Source organism: Salmo salar, chromosome ssa04 (assembly GCF_905237065.1).
Source record: "Salmo salar chromosome ssa04, Ssal_v3.1, whole genome shotgun sequence".
Taxonomy (NCBI): domain Eukaryota; kingdom Metazoa; phylum Chordata; class Actinopteri; order Salmoniformes; family Salmonidae; genus Salmo; species Salmo salar.
The window spans coordinates 10,993,556-11,008,557 of record NC_059445.1 but is presented as its reverse complement, the minus strand read 5'-3'; the positions used below and the strand labels follow the sequence as shown (position 1 = coordinate 11,008,557).

Genomic DNA, 15,002 nt, shown 5'->3' with positions numbered 1-15,002 from the left:
GTTTTTGCGACTGCGCTTGAAGAAACTTTCCGAATTGACTGACCTTCATGTTTTAAAGTAATGATGGACTGTCATATTTCTTTGCTTATTTGAGCTGTTCTTGTCATAATATGGAAATTCCACAAATTAACTTTTAACAAGGCACACCTGTTAATTGAAATGCATTCCAGGTGACTTCCTCATGAAACTGGTTGAGAGAATGCCAAGAGTGTGCAAAGCTGTCATCAAGGCAAAGGGTGGCTATATAAAATATATTTGGATTTTTTTCACACTTTTTTGGTTGCTACATGATTCCATATGTATTATTTAATAGTTTTGATGTCTTTACTATTATTCTACAATGTAGAATATAGTAAAAAATAAAGACAAACCCTTGAATGAGTAGGTGTGTCCAAACTTTTGACTGGTACTGTAAGTAATTCATTGGGATTCAAGATAGAGGCAAATCGCTGAATGAGAGGAAAACTAGATGAATGTACAGAAATGAGTTGAAATATCCCTGATTTTGCTATTATATCAAAGCTTAAAGTTCAAGTAATTCTTCCTAGTAGATCGAGCATGAAGAAAGCAGTAAGCAATGAACTCAGCCTTGGTGGTGGCCTGAAGTCTGTTATTGTAGTTAACTTTTTCTGAAAGTGACAACAAAGGAAGGAGAAGGAAATGTCTTTGTATCATGCTCCTGTAATATTGCCAAACTAGTTCTGAGGTATATGGCAAGTAGGTACTTTAACTGTACATCGTTCATTAGCCTTCTCAACGCCCCTAGGGTCTCACATTATATGTTCGCATAGCAAGTTGAGTAGCACCATATGTAATTAAAATCAGTTCAAACCCAAAGAAATATAACTTTTCTTTACAACACTAAAATCCTAAAGCGTTAAAAAAAGAGTAATTAATTTACTGTACAAATCTAATCTTTTATCATACAACTAGATTACAGTTATTTAAAGATCAACCACAGCAAGCCAGCTGCCTTTGAAACCGTGATACTGACATATGAGCTAACCCTGTTTCATGTCCTACACCAAAGGAAGGTAAGGAACATGTTCACAAAACACAACAGTCGCATGACAACACGTAATATAGCCACAATTCAGGTTTTTTTCTGTGAACCTGTGGTCAAGAACTCTGAAACAGTTGCTGACAAAGTAAATAACCCTTGAGAGAATATGCGAGAATCACATTTTTTGTTGTTGAATCATTACCGTCTAAAAATGCACCTTTTTTAGAATGTCTCGATTTACAATGTAAAGGACATGATAACAATTGTGAAACTGAAAGCACCAGAAAGTAAAATGTAAAAATTAGATTGGCATGATATTCTTACTGTTTTACAGGTAGGCTACAGTAATTTAAATCAAGTTTTTGTGATAAATCTATCAATTTCATGTCTAGAAAATAATTCCTTTGTTGTAACTGTAGACGTTTTTGCAACAATCATCTGATCTGAAGGTATTATCAAAATATTTTACCTTCAATATCAAAAGTGCTTTTTTTTTGCTGATGATATTTTGTCGATTTTGTACAGTATTTTCAGTTTCATCCATTTTCACACAAATCATCTGGAGAAACGCGTTTATCTATGCACACTGATTTGGTTCAAACATGAAGACATTTGAACAAAACTGTATAATAAAGACACGCTCCACTTTTAGCACCGTTATTGTGGTGTGTCCACAAAGTTCAGTGTTTTTTTTTACAGTATGTCAAGATTATATATAAAAAATAATGTTTAAACGCTTAATTAGAAAATGAAAGCCACCAAAAAAAACATTGTTTCCAGTAAATATAGAAGTCCTGATGTATTGGACCTGCAAAGCACCCGAGAAATGTTAACAGTGTGTATCTTGTAAAAGTAACCAGATAATAAATACTTCCTTAGTAGAGGGGGGTCAACCAACCAATCAGTAAGGTCCGAACTTTCAAGCGGTGACAAACCTGATGTACTCTATAACGTGGTACGACTTTAAATTGATCAAGTTTCTTCTCCACCCACGCTGTGTGTTCTTCTGACACTGTTGCTTACCGTGGGGAGAGAGAGGATGCTCTGTGTTTTGAGGCTAGTGGTGCTTCAGCTTGAGGTTTTAAGATAGCACCGTCAGTATAGCACCGTGAGTTTTTATTCTCAGTGTTATTCCTCATGAGTGAACCCTACAGAACAGTATGAATATCTCTTGTCTAGATGAAGCGGCTGTACGGCCCTGTGACCTTGGTAAAAGCGTAGGGCGACGTGTTGACGTAGGTGTTTGTGGTGCACGACATAGACCTCTCCATGAGGGTCTGGATGAAGCGCTTATATGGAGGCTCTCCTTGCTGCTCCGACAGCTCCGGGTGCTCCCTCTTCGCTCCCTTCTTAGTGCTCTTGCTGGGCGTCACTGTGGTGCCCTCGGCCCCGTTCCTCTCGGCGTCCTCATCCTTCTCCCGTTGCTTCTCGGCCATCTTGGCCTCCCACAGTGCCAGGCCATGCTTCGCCTCGTTCATGTTCTTGTGCTGGTAAAACACCAGGGAGATGCGAGCGGGGTGGTTGCGTTTGGGGTTTTTTAGCGGCGTGGTGGCATGCATCTCCCGTTTGGCACACTCGATGAGGATGGAGCCGTGGCTGGGCGCCACAGCCACCCCGCCGATCTCTGGATCCAGGAAGTTGTGCTCGTTGTCGGACCACATGGCCGGCTTCTCCTTGGGTGTGGTGGGCGTTGGCGGACCCGACCTGGGCTCCTGCTTGATCATGGGGGAACCCCCGTGGAGGTGTTCGTTGGGGAGCCCTGGGAACCCTGGTTGCGTGGGTGTCATGCACGGGCTTTGGAGACCCATCTCGGTCTTGACTTGCATACAGAAGGGGTCCTGGGGGCCGCCTGGGGGGAACATTTTGGTGCTCTGGGAGAGGTAGGGGTTGGGGTACCCACCAAACTGATTGCCTTTGCTTACTGCTGCTGCATAGTCCAGCCCTGGGTGGTGGGCTGAGGGTGGCCTGGAGAGGGCATCCAGATATTGGGCGTCGGGGGCACCGCTGGGACCGTACGAGGGGGGACCGTAGGGGCTCATGGGGTGGATGCCGGACCTCATGCTGCTACAGTTGCTGTAACCATTGATCTGTAAACCGGGCTCACCATACCGCGGAGGGTAGTTGACCCCATAGCGTTGGTGCGCACCATACTGCTGCTGCATGTCGGGGTAAAGCGCTCCTGGCCTCTGTTGCCGGTACATGTCCAGGTGCTTTGGGTTCAAGGTGTAGTAAGGGTGGTAATTGTCTAAGGGCGTACCTCCGTTACACTGGTAACCCGGGTAGGGGCTACCTGGAGTCATGGGGCTGGGATAAGAGCTTGGTGGATTCGACCCATTCATGTAAGAGGTGGGTAAGTGCAAAGGGGAGGGGTAAGAGCTTGCTGAAGCTGGTGGCTGGGGGTACATGCTACCTGGCTTGGAAGTGCTTTGAAAAGGGCCGGGGTGGTTGGGGAAGCGGACGTAGGGGCTGGCTGGATGGGGGGAGCCAGGGAAGGCGTGAAGGGCGTTCTGGTGCTGCTGTTGCTGGAGTTGCTGGAGGTGGGCGCCTTGGGGGTGACCTGGCGGCTGACCTGGTGGCTGGGGGGTCGTTCCCATGGTGCCTGGATTTGGACCTAGGAGAAGAGAGCGATGGAAACACATCTTAGAAACAGGCAGCATAACTAGGGCCTGCTGTTTTGGCCGATTATGTCACATTACCTAGATTTTTATCTTTATTTTAAATATTTTCCAGAAATTAGAATTACACCAAAAATGCAAGTAATTGTCTGAGGATGGTGCTGCACCATCTGACATAAAATGGCACAGTTTGATGAAAAAGCTTTAAATGAAAAGTTAAAATCCAAGTAATGTGACAAAACACAGGGCCCTAAGCATAACTTATAAAATGCTAAGAAATATTGTAGACTGACTGTGTACGATATCACCAGACATTATACAAGATGATGCCAAGGACGCATGTTGATCGATCTATAAAGATTCAATCTATTAGAGGCTGATGGAATGCTAGAAAGTGCCGGAGGAGAACAACAGTATCGTCTGTGTCTTCTATTCTAAAATATCACTAGTCCTCCCACATTGTGTCTGAACCCTTCTACACGGTGTACATCTCCACCCACCTGTCCCAGGAGTGCTCTGAGCTATGCTCTCATAAGTGCTACTAGATTTCAGCTTGGCCTGTAGGGCTTTCTCCGCCTTCGATGGCGTGTCCGGTCCACCGGCGTTCTTGTTCGCGGCAGCCCGCTTGGCGTCCAGCTTCTTCTGCCGGCAGGACTTGGCGGGCTCGGAGAGCATGCGGATCTGGCGGCGGAAGGCATTGAGCACCTGGATGGCGCCCGTCTTGATCTTCTCCTGCTGGCCCTCTGCACTGCCAAATTCGTCCGTTGGTGAGGCCTTGTAAAGGGGCAGCACATGGAGCTGCTCGTCCTCCGGAATCTTCCCGATCTGGCGGTTGTCCTCCTTGGTTAGCGTGCACACCTGGGATAGATGGTGGATTGGAAGAGACAAGCTTGAGTGCTCTGTTTGCTTTTTACAAATGTTTTGACTAGTGTTATTTTATTTACATCTGAATATCCACTGGGAAGAGGCATCTCCTGTTTATTGCAGTATTATTTTAGTATTTCTTTTTTTTTTAGCAAATTTAAACATTTGATACTGTATTAGCATTTTGCTCTGTCATATTTAGATGTTGGCTTACCACAGTGCTGCCCCCCTGCATGTTGTGGAGGTCTCTGTGAGCATGAGCACAGAAGTCCATACAAGCGGTGACCCCGGAGAAAGGTCGCCCCTCCCCCTTTCCCAGACGGCAGTCTGGCGCCCTTTGCTCATGTTCCACCTGTGGATGAACAATATGGGAGTTAGTCACTGTCTGCAGACAGGCGAGTCACTATACTAGTGTAGATAAGTGGTTCTATCTGGCGTTAAGAGAATGTGGGTTACTGGGTTAAGTACCAGTATGTCACAGAAATACTAGGGTTGTGTTCAGTTAAATGTTTTGAAAAATGGAGGCACAACTTGAACTTGTCCAATGAACACACAGATTTTCGTCTGCGGTTGCAAAACATTTTGCTACGGCGTGCCCCACTGAACACGACCCTCAGTGCAAAGAGAAGACATGGATTCCCATAGGGTTTATGTTACGAACTAAATCACTAAATGAAACTTATCACTGTTCAAGCTAATAAATAATTTAATTTAAAGGCTCCTGTTGGGGATATAGCCCCTTTAAATTAACCATTGGTGGATTTTTTTTAAAGCTTGTGTTGAGTTACATGGAGGCTGCCCAGAAATCCTTACCTGGTTTTGATAGGCATCCGGTGCCAGGGTTTTGTATGTGGGGGCCATTAGGGTTGCCAGATTCTGAAGGTTTTGCTCCAGCCTTTCTTCCTGATAGAGAAGCAAAACCATCAGTGTAGCTTTGTTTTGATGACTGGCAATGCATAATTAGAGTAACACTAAATAAATATGTTTATTAATACAGTATGTACTGTATGTTTCACCTCTTTTGGGTCGTCCCCAGTTAGCTTGAATTTGCGTGGGATTTTGCTCCTTGCAAACTTGCAGCCGTTGTAGTACATGCTCCAGGAACAGCCAAAGGAGAAGGAAGCACCACAGGCCTCTGGGTCCAGCCCCTGGCACGCACACGTCCTCCTAAACAACAAGGATGAGAGGAATAACTCCGTTATATAATTATACTGAACAAAAATATAAAAATAACATGCAACAATTTAAACTATTTTACTGAGTTATAGTTCATATAAAGAAATCAGTCAATTGAAATAAATTCATAAACCCTAATCTATGGATTTCACATGACTGGGCACAGGTGCAGCCATGGGTGGGCCTGGGAGGGCATAGGCCCAGCCAATCAGAATGTTTTTCACCACAAAAGGGCTTTAATACAGACAGAAATGCTCCTCAGTTTTATCAGCTGCCCGGCTGGCCTCAGATGATACTGCAGGTGAAGAAGTCGGATGTGGAGGTCCTGGTCTGGCATGGTTATACGTGGTCTGCGGTTGTAAGGCCGGTTGGACATACTGCCAAATTCTCCAAATAACGTTGGAGGTAGCTTATGGTCGAGAAATCAACATTCAACTCTCTGGTAACAGCTCTGGTGGACATTCCTGCAGTCAGCATGGCAATTGCACACTCTCTCAAAACTTGAGACATCTGTGGCATTGTGTCGTGTGACAAAACTGCACATTTTAGAGTGGCCTTTTATTGTCCCCAGAACAAGGTGCACCTGTGTAAAGATAATGCTGTTTATTCAGCTTCTTGATATGCCACACCTGATGGATGAATTATCTTCGCAAAGGAGAAATGCTCACTAACGGGGACATAAAGAAATTTGTGCAATTATTTCTGAGAAATACAATTTTTGTACATATGGAACATTTCTGGGATCTTTTATTTCAGCTCATGAAACCAACACTTTACATTAATATTTTTGTTCAGTATATTTGGTGGGAGCTTATATTTGTCCTATTTCACACATACAGTGTGTATTGGAAATGTGTTTTTTTGCATATGCTAATTCTCCCTGAGACATCCTAAGAGAGTGAGGTCATGGCCAAGGTCTGCCATTATCAACCACGATCTTAGATCTTAAGCTTAAGTGCCTTGCTTAAAGACACATCAACAGATTTTTCTCCTTGTCGTCTCTGGGATTTCAACTAGCGACGTTACGGTTATTGGCCCAAAGCTCTAACCAATAGGCCATGCTATTGTACAAAAATATAAAAGCAACATGTAAAGTGTTTATGTTTCATGAGCTGAAATAAAAAATCCGAGAAATGTTCCATATGCACAAAAAGCTTATTTCTCTAATATGTTGTGTACAATTTTTTTTACATCTCTGTTAGTGAGCATTTCCCCTTTGCCAAGTTAATTCATCCACCTGACAGGTGTGGCATATCAAGAAGCTGATTAAACAGCATGATAATTACACAGGTGCACCTTGTACTGGGGGCAATAAAAGGCCAATCTAAAATGTGCAGTTTTGTCACACAACACAATGCCACAGATGTCTCAAGTTGAGGGAGCGTGCAATTGGCATGCTGACTGCAGGAATGTCAAACAGAGCTGATTCCACAGAATTTAATGTTAATTTCTCTTGAATGTTGATTTCTCTACCATAAGCCGCCTCCAACGTCGTTTTAAAGATTTTGGCAGTACGTCCAACTGTCCTCACAGCCGCAAAACACGTGTAACCAAGCCAGCTCAGGACCTCCACATCCGGCTTCATCTGAGGGTGGGGGGGGGGGGGGGGAGTATCTCTGTCTGGTTCTGGCTCCCCAGTGGGTGGGCCTATGCCTTCCCAGGCCTACCCATGGCTGCACCCATTACCCAGTCATGTGAAATCCATAGATTATGGAATTTATTTCAATTGACTGATGTTTTTCTATGAACTGTAACTCAGTAAAATCTTCGATATTGTTGCATATTGCATTTATACCGCTGGTATTCCTTAACAACAAGGACGAGGGGAACAACTCCTTTATATCAGGCACATGTATTCCTTAACAACAACTATTAGGGGAACAACTCCTTTATATCAGGCACATGTACTCCTTAACAACAAGGATGAGAGGAACAACTCCTTTATATCAGGCACATGTACTCCTTAACAACAAGGACGAGGGGAACAACTCCTTTATATCAGGCACATGTATTCCTTAACAACAAGGACGAGGGGAACAACTCCTTTATATCAGGCACATGTATTCCTTAACAACAAGGACGAGAGGAACAACTCCTTTATATCAGGCACATGCACTCCTAACCAACAAGGATGAGAGGAACAACTCCTTTATATCAGGCACATGTACTCCTTAACAACAAGGACAAGAGGAACAACTCATTGAATGCTATTCATAAAACTCCATGCTAGATTTACCAAGTGCTCCCTCCTAGAAGTACATTTGTCAAAACCCTTAATCAACACCTACTATTTATTGTCATAGGCTTGGTTTAAATCCTGTGTATAAATATTTAATCAAACACATTGCTGTGAATTTATACATTTCCAAATACCAGGTGGTACGGTTACCATTCCAAAAAAGGTTTATTACGTACAGTTGAAGTCGGAAGTTTACATACACCTTAGCCAAATACATTTAAACTCAGTGTTTCACAATTCCTGACATTTAATCCAATTAAAAATTCCATGTCTTAGGTCAGTTAGGATCACTACTTTATTTGAAGAATGTGAAATGTCAGAATATTAGTAGAGAAAATTATTTATTTCAGCTTTTATTTCTTTCATCACATTCCCATTGGGTCAGAAGTTTACATACACTCAATTAGTATTTGGTAGCATTGCCTTTAAATTGTTTAACTTTGGGCCAAACATTTTGGGTAGCCTTCCACAAGCTTCCCACAATAAGTTGGGTACATTTTGGCCCATTCCTCCTGACAGAGCTGGTGTAACTGAGTCAGGTTTGTAGGCCTCCTTGCTCGCATACGCTTTTTCAGTTCTGCCCACAAATTTTCTATAGGATTGAGGTCAGGGCTTTGTGATGGCCACTCCAATACCTTGACTTTGTTGTCCTTAAGCCATTTTGCCACAACTTTGGAAGTATGCTTGGGGCATTGTCCATTTGGAAGACCCATTTGCGACCAAGCTTTAACTTCCTGACTGATGTCTTGAGATGTTGCTTCAATTTATCCACATCATTTTCCTTCATCATGATGCCATCTATTTTGTGAAGTGCACCTGTCCCTCCTGCAGCAAAGCACCCCCACCAGATGATGCTGCCACTCCCGTGCTTCACGGTTGGGATGGTGTTCGTCAGCTTGCAAGCCTCCCCCTTTTTCCTCCAAACATAATGATGGTCATTATGGCCAAACAGTTCTATTTTTGTTTCATCAGACCAGAGGACATTTCTCCAAAAAGTGTGATCTTTGTCGCCACGTGCAGTTGCAAACTGTAGTCTGGCTTTATTTATTTATTTATTTTTTTAAATTCTGCGGTCTTGGCTGATTTCTTTTGATTTTCCCATGATGTCAAGCAAAGAGGCACTGAGTTTGAAGGTAGGCCTTGAAATACATCCACAGGTACACCTCAATTTACTCAAATGATGTCAATAAGCCTATCAGAAGCTTCTAAAGCCATGACATAATTTTCTGCAATTTTCCAAGCTGTTTAAAGGCACAGTCAACTTAGTGTATGTAAACTTCTGACCCACAGTGAATTCTAAGTGAAATAATCTGTCTGTAAACAATTGTTGGAAAAATGACTTGTGTCATGTACAAAGTAGATGTCCTAACCGACTTGCCAAAACTATAGTTTGTTAACAAGACATTTGTGGAGTGGTTGAAAAACTAGTTTTAAAATGACTCCAACCTAAGTGTATGTGAACTTCCCACTTCAACTGTATACTCCCAATATCTTAAGTCAAATATAATTGTAATTGCGAAAACGTAAGTATGGATAATTGAGATTTATATAGGAACTAATCATCGCTTCCCAGTGGGAAAGTGTAGTTTCGAGCACACAAAGAAACTCCTATAACTTTTACTTATGAGTCAGCCTAGCAGTGAAAAATTACATTGGAAACCTGCAGTTAAGCCTTTCCGCCTTATGTCCCATGCCTATGTGAATGACATGGTAAATGTTATTCATAGTATACTGTTGGCAGTTGTTTGATGACACGGTGAATGACATTACATCATGCCGAAACGGCACGCTACACCATTACACATGCGCTCCTGTAGAGTGCAGACATTACACTTCCTGTTTGAGCGGTTGAGACAGATGCTGCCAGTAGAATAGTTAATGCAGTCATTGTGTGCATTGACTAGAACAAGCTGTTCTACCTGACAGTGTAGCCACAAACACAGCGCTTTGGAGAACTAAATTAGTTAGCTATGTTATACATGGAATAGCCTGGTCCCAGATCTGTTTGTGCTGTCTTAGCAACTCCTGTGAATGGTCATTGTCATGCCAACAAATGACCATAGGAGTTAGCAAGACAGCACAAACAGATCGGAGACCAGGCTAGACACAGAGGGATAAAGCATTAGAATGTCTAACTGACTGAGTGTAGGATGATTCTGATGGACCAGCTTTGGGCAAACTTTGTCACAAACAACGCTATGACATGGTAAGTGGGATCACTTCCTCTCATCACGGGTTGGGTTGAATAGCCTTTAACTATCAAAAATTCACCACCAGGTAACTCATCCCAGATAGGGTTCAGGGTATTGTAAAGTGAAGCTACCCAGAAGACAACAGAAGGGAGTGTGTGAATGAGCTGTTCTGTTCATTGGTATCAGGACCGGGACAAGCTGGCCTTTAATATTATGGTGTATCAACTGATCAAATGCCTAGCTAGTGTGTGTCATGTCTGGTTGTCAGTTAGTTTGTTTTCAGGTATTATATTCAATTTGAAGTTGTACACTGAACAAAAAGATAAATGCAACATGCAACAATTTCTAAGATTTTACAGTTACAGTTCGTATAAGGAAATCAGTAAATTGAAATAAATTAATTGAAATAATAAATTCAACTATGGATTTGACATGACTGGGAATACAGATATGCATCTGTTGGTCACAGATAGGCCTACCTTAATTTTAAACTGGTTGTACATTTGAATTAAAAACTTATTCACCTGAGGCGGACTTTCCTGTTTTGAGTGTACTATTTTGCAGTGTACTGTATTTGCATAGCAATGAGTAGCACAATGTGGTTGCAGTCCCCCTCAGTAATGTCTTGGACGTTGTCCGTGTCAAATAAATAATATGACTAAAATTAGAAAAGGTGAAGAAAATGTGTGCGCTTGGTTCAGCTGTCTAAACACATGTATGGTATGATTAGAAGCAGGGGCGCAACTTTGGTTTTAGAAGAGGGCGGTACATCATTTCTATTTTTTATTTTTTGCCAGATGGATAAACTCTCCAAACAGCGTACCCGACCACTCGGAGGCGTCCGCATGGTCCTAAAACACACCATTGCCTCGTTTAGGATCACATTCCAATGCTAAAACTTGGGGGTGGGGACAAAAATGCAATTTCAGAATGTGGGGGGACACCCGTCCCCAGTGAAAGTTGCGCCCCTGATTAGAAATTACGATTTTAGAGGCAAAGGCCCTTACTCTTCGTTGATAGCACATCGTCGCTGGGTGAGGGCGCCGTGTCTCGTCAGCGTGTCGCTGAGCTCCATGTAGAGCTGGTCTGCCATGGTGGTGGGGATGCCGTCCCAGATCAGGATGATCACCACGATGCACGCCGCCTCGCACTTGTGGCGCTCCCGCTCACGCACCAGCACCAGGAGTTTCTCGTCCACGCTGCCGCGCCGGATCACCTGGAACACACCAACGTTTTGATTTATTTTATTTGATTGTAAATCTCATTGAGATGAAGTGCCTTTTTCCCAGAGGCATCTGGTCTGAGATCACAGCGAGATAGTACAGTAAAATTTCCCTTCAAATTACAATATGGTGCGTTTTCACAATTGACAATTTTGCTCTAAATACCAATCCTCGATTCTAATTTCAGCTATCCCAATTGGGTGGCAGGTAGCCTAGCGTTTAAAGCGTTGGCCCGGTAACCGAAAGGTCGCTGGTTCGAATAGCCTAGCTGACAACGTGAACGATCTGTCGATGTGCACTTGATGAAGGAAAGGAACATCTTAATAAGATGCTACCACCACCCATGACTTCAACTCTATTCTTAAACCAATACTGTCTGATCAGTGATCACCAAAGTATGGAAGGTACACATTACAGCAGCCCCAATTCAGAGTGAATCCTCCATATATTTAGATTTTAGTACCCTAATTTGCTCCATAGGCACTGTACTACTATGGCTGACCTTGTAAAACAACACATTCCCTGCACCTATCCGGTGTGTGATAATAATAAAAAATGAATTTCTGAGATATTGTCATACTTCATTCACACTTACCCATTTAGCAATGGGGCATCCCTGTGTACTCTTCCCTTCTTTGCCTGTGTACACCACTTTTTCAATCCTGATGGCACTGCCAGTTAGCCCAGACCTTCAAAAGCAAGAATGATAGTTAGAGTAGATGCATGTGATATAGTAACAGAAGAGTGTACGGCAATAAAATGAGAATATGAACAATGTTTGTTAAGTGTGGGTGTAAATATGGGGTTCAGAAGTGTACAACGTTACAGAGCGTTCTGATTGTAACGTTACAGAGCGTTCTGATTGTAACGTCTCCACATTAAATGTGATATATATGATATACAGTGGGGGAAAAAAGTATTTGATCCCCTGCTGATTTTGTACGTTTGCCCACTTACAAAGAAATGATCAGTCTATAATTTTAATGGTAGCTTTATTTGAACAGTGAGAGACAAAATAACAACAAAAAAATCCAGAAAAACGCATATCAAAAATGTTATAAAATTATTTGCATTTTAATGAGGGAAACAAGTATTTGACACCTCTGCAAAACATGACTTAGTACTTGGTGGCAAAACTCTTGTTGGCAATCACAGAGGTCAGACGTTTCTTGTAGTTGGCCACCAGGTTTGCACACATCTCAGGAGGGATTTTGTCCCACTCCTCTTTGCAGATCTTCTCCAAGTCATTAAGGTTTCGAGGCTGACGTTTGACAACTCGAACCTTCAGCTCCCTCCACAGATTTTCTATGGGATTAAGGTCTGGAGACTGGCTAGGCCACTCCAGGACCTTAATGTGCTTCTTCTTGAGCCACTCCTTTGTTGCCTTGGCCGTGTGTTTTGGATCATTGTCATGCTGGAATACCCATCCCCAGACCCATTTTCAATGCCCTGGCTGAGGGAAGGAGGTTCTCACCCAAGATTTGACAGTACATGGCCCCGTCAAATGATGCGGTGAAGTTGTCCTGTCCCCTTAGCAGAAAAACACCCCCAAAGCATAATGTTTCTACTGCCATGTTTGACGGTGGGGATGGTGTTCTTGGGGTCATAGGCAGCATTCCTCCTTCTCCAAACACGACGAGTTGAGTTGATGCCAAAGAGCACCATTTTGGTCTCATCTGACCACAACCCTTTCACCAGTTGTCCTCTGAATCATTCAGATGTTCATTGGCAAACTTCAGACGGGCATGTATATGTATTCTTGAGCAGGGGGACCTTGCGGGCGCTGCAGGATTTCAGTCCTTCACGGCGTAATGTGTTACCAATTGTTTTCTTGGTGACTATGGTCCCAGCTGCCTTGAGATCATTGACAAGATCCTCCCGTGTAGTTCTGGGCTGATTCCTCACCGTTCTCATGATCATTGCAACCCCACGAGGTGAGATCTTGCATGGAGCCCCAGGCCGAGTGATATTGACAGTTCTTTTGTGTTTCTTCCATTTGCGAATTATCGCACCAAATGTTGTCACCTTCTCACCAAGCTGCTTGGCGATGGTCTTGTAGCCCATTCCAGCCTTGTGTAGGTCTACAATCTTGTCCCTGACATCCTTGGAGAGCTCTTTGGTCTTGGCCATGGTGGAAAGTTTGGAATCTGATTGATTGCTTCTGTGGACAGGTGTCTTTTTTACAGGTAACAAGCTGCGGTTAGGAGCACTCCCTTTAAGAGCGTGCTCTTAATCTCAGCTCGTTACCTGTATAAAAGACACCTGGAAGACAGAAATCTTTCTGATTGAGAGGGGGTCAAATACTTATTTCCCTCATTAAAATGCAAATCAATTTATAACATTTTTGACATGCGTTTTTCTGGATATTTTTGTTGTTATTCTGTCTCTCACTGTTCAAATAAACCTACCATTAAAATTATAGACTGATCCTTTCTTTATCAGTGGATAAACGTACAAAATCAGCAGGAGATCAAATACTTTTTCCCCCCACTGTATGCAATGATATATATATATATCTGTGTTGAAACCACAGTTCCTCCATAAAATCAAACCAAATGTATTTTTTATATATTTTTTAATTTTTTTTATATATTTTTTTTTATATAGCCCTTCGTACATCAGCTGATATTCTCAAAGTGCTGTACAGAAATGGCATCTTGGCACTCTCCCACCATTGTAAATAATATTTTGGAAGCTTTAGAAATGCATTTATTAATGTCTACATTTTGTTTTTGCCACGTTTATTCTATTACAGACACCATAATGCATACTTTTAAATTATATGATGTCGCCTAAACATACAAATAAAAATTAAAAAAATCCTTAAATTACAATTTTTAGAGATCACTAATGTTACTGTCCCCACTACAACAACAAAATACATGTAATTGTGTCCTTAAAACACTGTAGAATTCCATTCATTCCGAACACGGCCTGCTCCTACTGGGGAGTACCAATATGGCATCAAAGCCTCTCAATAGCATCAGCAATCCAGGGCTTATATACATCACTGGATATATGCCATTTAACAGACACTGTTATCCAAAGCAGCATACATTCATGCATGCATACATTTTACGTACGGGTGGTCTCAGGAATCGAACCCATGATCCTGCCGTTGCAAGAGCCATGCTCTACCAACTGAGCTACAGAGGACCACAGTCACACAGCTACAGAGGATCACAAATGTAAAAGGAATGGAACAAATACAGACTTGATGCATGTATTCCCAGGTTAAATACTAATGGAATGTCTATGTGTCATATCCATGTCATGATTTATATGCCACCATGTTGAATTCTGGTGAGTGGTAAAATCAGGAACCTGTCACTCTGAGTATGGAGGTCATGTGACCAGAAAGTGATCCCAAAATGGCTCTGGTGTGAGAAAGCTTGAGTTGAAATGTTTGTTTGAAACCATGAAAAGTTCAGTAATTGTGCACAGAAATACCTGTTCCTATGGTTTATTTGCGTGTGAGAAAGCAACGGTTTAAATGTTTGTTTGAAACATTGAAAAGTTATACATTCAGTAATTGTGCATAGAAAAACCTGTTCCTTTGTATTATGTGGAATGACGTGGGATAAAACAACCCACCTTGTCTCCATGATGTCACGGATGGCCTTGATATTCGGAGCGGAGCCCAGGTGAGTGTAATACGGCCCTTCGTCCTTCTCACTGATTGACTCTGTA

At 42.5% G+C, this 15,002-nt stretch overlaps 1 protein-coding gene across 1 annotated transcript in view; it reads right to left on the bottom strand.

Moving 5' to 3' along the window:
• Window positions 1–237: 237 nt before the first annotated feature.
• The window catches only part of LOC106602283 (methylcytosine dioxygenase TET2), a 55,577-nt gene continuing 40,812 nt past the window's right edge, over window positions 238–15,002 (bottom strand). The window contains exons 3-10 of the mRNA XM_045716459.1: window positions 14,907–14,997; window positions 11,908–12,001; window positions 11,097–11,305; window positions 5,499–5,649; window positions 5,296–5,385; window positions 4,697–4,834; window positions 4,119–4,476; window positions 238–3,614 (exon numbers count right to left, since the gene is read on the bottom strand). Coding sequence (XP_045572415.1) covers window positions 2,179–3,614; window positions 4,119–4,476; window positions 4,697–4,834; window positions 5,296–5,385; window positions 5,499–5,649; window positions 11,097–11,305; window positions 11,908–12,001; window positions 14,907–14,997 — 2,567 coding nt within the window. The 3' untranslated portion in view covers window positions 238–2,178. The remainder of the gene's footprint in view (window positions 3,615–4,118; window positions 4,477–4,696; window positions 4,835–5,295; window positions 5,386–5,498; window positions 5,650–11,096; window positions 11,306–11,907; window positions 12,002–14,906; window positions 14,998–15,002) is intronic.